Source organism: Limulus polyphemus, unplaced genomic scaffold (genome assembly GCF_000517525.1).
Source record: "Limulus polyphemus unplaced genomic scaffold, Limulus_polyphemus-2.1.2 Scaffold6180, whole genome shotgun sequence".
NCBI classification, from domain to species: domain Eukaryota; kingdom Metazoa; phylum Arthropoda; class Merostomata; order Xiphosura; family Limulidae; genus Limulus; species Limulus polyphemus.
Window position 1 is genome coordinate 22,706 of NW_013671790.1, and position 3,075 is coordinate 25,780.

A 3,075-nucleotide genomic window follows, 5' to 3' on the forward strand; every position below is an offset into this window, starting at 1 on the left:
ATTTCAGCAGTACTCTTTTACGTGAACTTTTGTTGTTGTTTTTGAAAAGTTTTTAAAATGTACATAAACAAAGTAAGAAATACAATACAATAATGAATTATTAAGAGGTAAAAAAGCAGAATGGGATACTTTAATACATTTCCATGCAGAGCAATATTATATTTGTGTGTATATATATATATATATATTTGTTTTCAGCTAGAAGATGTTGAGACTATATATAAAATTCTTGTGGACCATTGTCAGAAAGAGCGAGAGCCACCAGTGCGTGCCAAGGTGATAAGTGTTATTCGACAGCTGCTTCAGAGCCGTGTCATTCAGCCCCAAACAATTTTGGATGACTTAAGTCCATTACTAAAAGCCGAAACCTCTCACACAGTGATTGCACAATATGTTGACTGTCTCCATACTGTTGGATCTAACCCACAAACAGGAGAAAAACTACAACAGAAGGTACTTCAGCTTATCAAGCATGTAAGTCACATTTGTATAATATATATATATAGTTTATAAGTAGATGTGTGTGTATGACAGCAAAGGAGTCTTCTGTTTGTTTTGTTGTTGTTTGTTTAATTGCAATTGAAATACATTGGCATCATGATACATAATTTCAACTTAGTTTTCATGTTTCTCTGTTCTAGTTGTAAATGGTTTTTATTTTTCTATCATTTGAAATTATTTACCATTGAAGCTTCTAATTTGTAGCAGAAGACTGAATAAATTTTTTTAAAAGAACCATAACGCCAATATTTCAGCTCCACGGCTGATTACATATAATTTACTAGCTTAGTTATATATCAGACTGGAATTGTATATTTTATTATGCTCTTAAGTGTTCTTACGTTTCTACGTAAATGAAATGGAAACTCGTGTAATTAGAAGCAACTACTACAGTTAAATTATGAAACAATGACACTGTATCAAACCTCTGTTAGTTGTGATGTCACATACATGTAGATGAAAATAAACAAACATGGTTTCTGTCATGTCCAACTTAAACAAAACAAAGAAAAATTTATTAAAAAGCATGTTGATGAACACAACTAGGTTTCTTTACCTTGCCTTTTTTAACCCTCCCAGCAAACATTTCTGACTTTACCCCTGAGAGAAAAATGAACTATTCTTCTGTTATAAGTTCAGCTATTTGTGAAAGAAATACATTTTAACACATGTATCTCTTGTGTTAAGACCACTGAAGCTTCGTAAAACTTCAGGAAAAAGCAAATTTAAAGCTTTGAAACATTACTTAAGAATAAATACATCATTTCTTTATATTAGACTAAGTTTTCATGCATGCAAACAATTGATAAGTGATTGTGACAACAACTACTATACTGTTTTTTTTTGGGGGGGGGTCGGCGGCTATACACAAGATAATGAGTTTTTCCAACTACCATATGTACATGTTGATTCTAAATCAGCATTTCCTTTCATCGGCAACTAACCACAAGGATTTTGTTCTAAAATCTAAGATCAGATATATTATATTACTTGATAATCTCTGAATTCTACCAGTTTACAGTGGTAGTGTTTCAAATAAAGTGTTAGAATTCTGTCATTACCTTACTACCAACAAACTTTCAGTTTTGAAGACTTCCTTAATTTTTTTTTTAAATAGCCTAAATATTTTTCGAGCAAAATTATAGAGCTCAATATTTGAAACTTGTAAAATCTTACAATTATTTTTGGTCAAGTGAATTTGATATTTTATCACAAAATATAAATAGTATGATCATTACAAATTTTGTAAAAGTGCCAAGTTTTTGTGTAGACTGTGCTAATAAACAATATACACAGAAGTTTACTTTAAATACTTAAACATCTCTACATTACAGCCTAGTAACAAATCAGTTTGCATGTATCAGAATTGTTTTTAACTCTTATAAATGTTTTAAACATGGTTGCTTAGAATCGCTTACAGTAGATTTCCAATCTTATTTCATACTTGGATTAAATAATTATTTAATTTCATTTAATTATTTCATCATAACTTCTAAAACTTTATAAGGTGAATGACAGAGCTAAGCTGTGTAGTCAACACATTGGTTCCATTAACGTCATATGTAATCAGCTGTGGAGCTGAGTATTTAAGTTGAATGACAGAGCTAAGCTGTGTAGTCAACACATTGGTTCCATTAACGTCATATGTAATCAGCCATGGAGCTGAGTATTTAAGTTGAATGACAGAGCTAAGCTGTGTAGTCAACACATTGGTTCCATTAACGTCATATGTAATCAGCCTTGGAGCATAGTATTCAAGGTGAATGACAGAGCTAAGCTGTGTAGTCAACACATTGGTGCCATTAACGTCATATGTAATCAGCTGTGGAGCTGAGTATTTAAGTTGAATGACAGAGCTAAGCTGTGTAGTCAACACATTGGTTCCATTAACGTCATATGTAATCAGCTGTGGAACTGAATATTCAAGGTGAATGACACAGCTTGAATTTTATAGTAAACACATTGGTGCCATTAATGTCCTATGTAATCAGCCGTGGAGCTGAGTATTTAAGTTGAATGACAAAACTAAGTTGTGTAGTCAATACATTGGTGCCATTAACGTCATATGTAATCAGCTGTGGAGCTGAGTATTCAAGGTGAATGACACAGCTTGAATTTTATAGTAAACACATTGGTGCCATTAATGTCCTATGTAATCAGCCGTGGAGCTGAGTATTTAAGTTGAATGACAGAGCTAAGCTATGTAGTCAACACATTGGTTCCATTAACGTCATATGTAATCAGCTGTGGAACTGAATATTCAAGGGTGGAGCTTAGTATTCAAGGAATGTCTATGTAATCAGCTAATGGCACCAATAATGTTGACTACACAGCTTAGTTCTGTCATTCACCTTGAATACTCAGCTCCACAGCTGATTACATAAGACATTAATGGCACCAATGTGTTTACAATAAAATTCAAGCTGTGTCATTCACCTTGAATACTCAGCTCCACAGCTGATTACATAAGACATTAATGGCACCAATATGTTGACTACACAGTTTAGTTCTGTCATTCACCTTGAATACTCAGCTCCACAGCTGATTACATAAGACATTAATGGCACCAATGTG

The 3,075-nt window shown here is 32.9% G+C and overlaps 1 protein-coding gene across 1 annotated transcript in view; it reads right to left on the minus strand.

The window, feature by feature from the left end:
- Window positions 1–3,075, minus strand: part of LOC106473444 (integrator complex subunit 4-like protein 2) — a 28,842-nt gene that overhangs the window by 21,633 nt on the left and 4,134 nt on the right. The window contains exon 3 of the mRNA XM_022401883.1: window positions 1,058–1,117. Coding sequence (XP_022257591.1) covers window positions 1,058–1,117 — 60 coding nt within the window. The remainder of the gene's footprint in view (window positions 1–1,057; window positions 1,118–3,075) is intronic.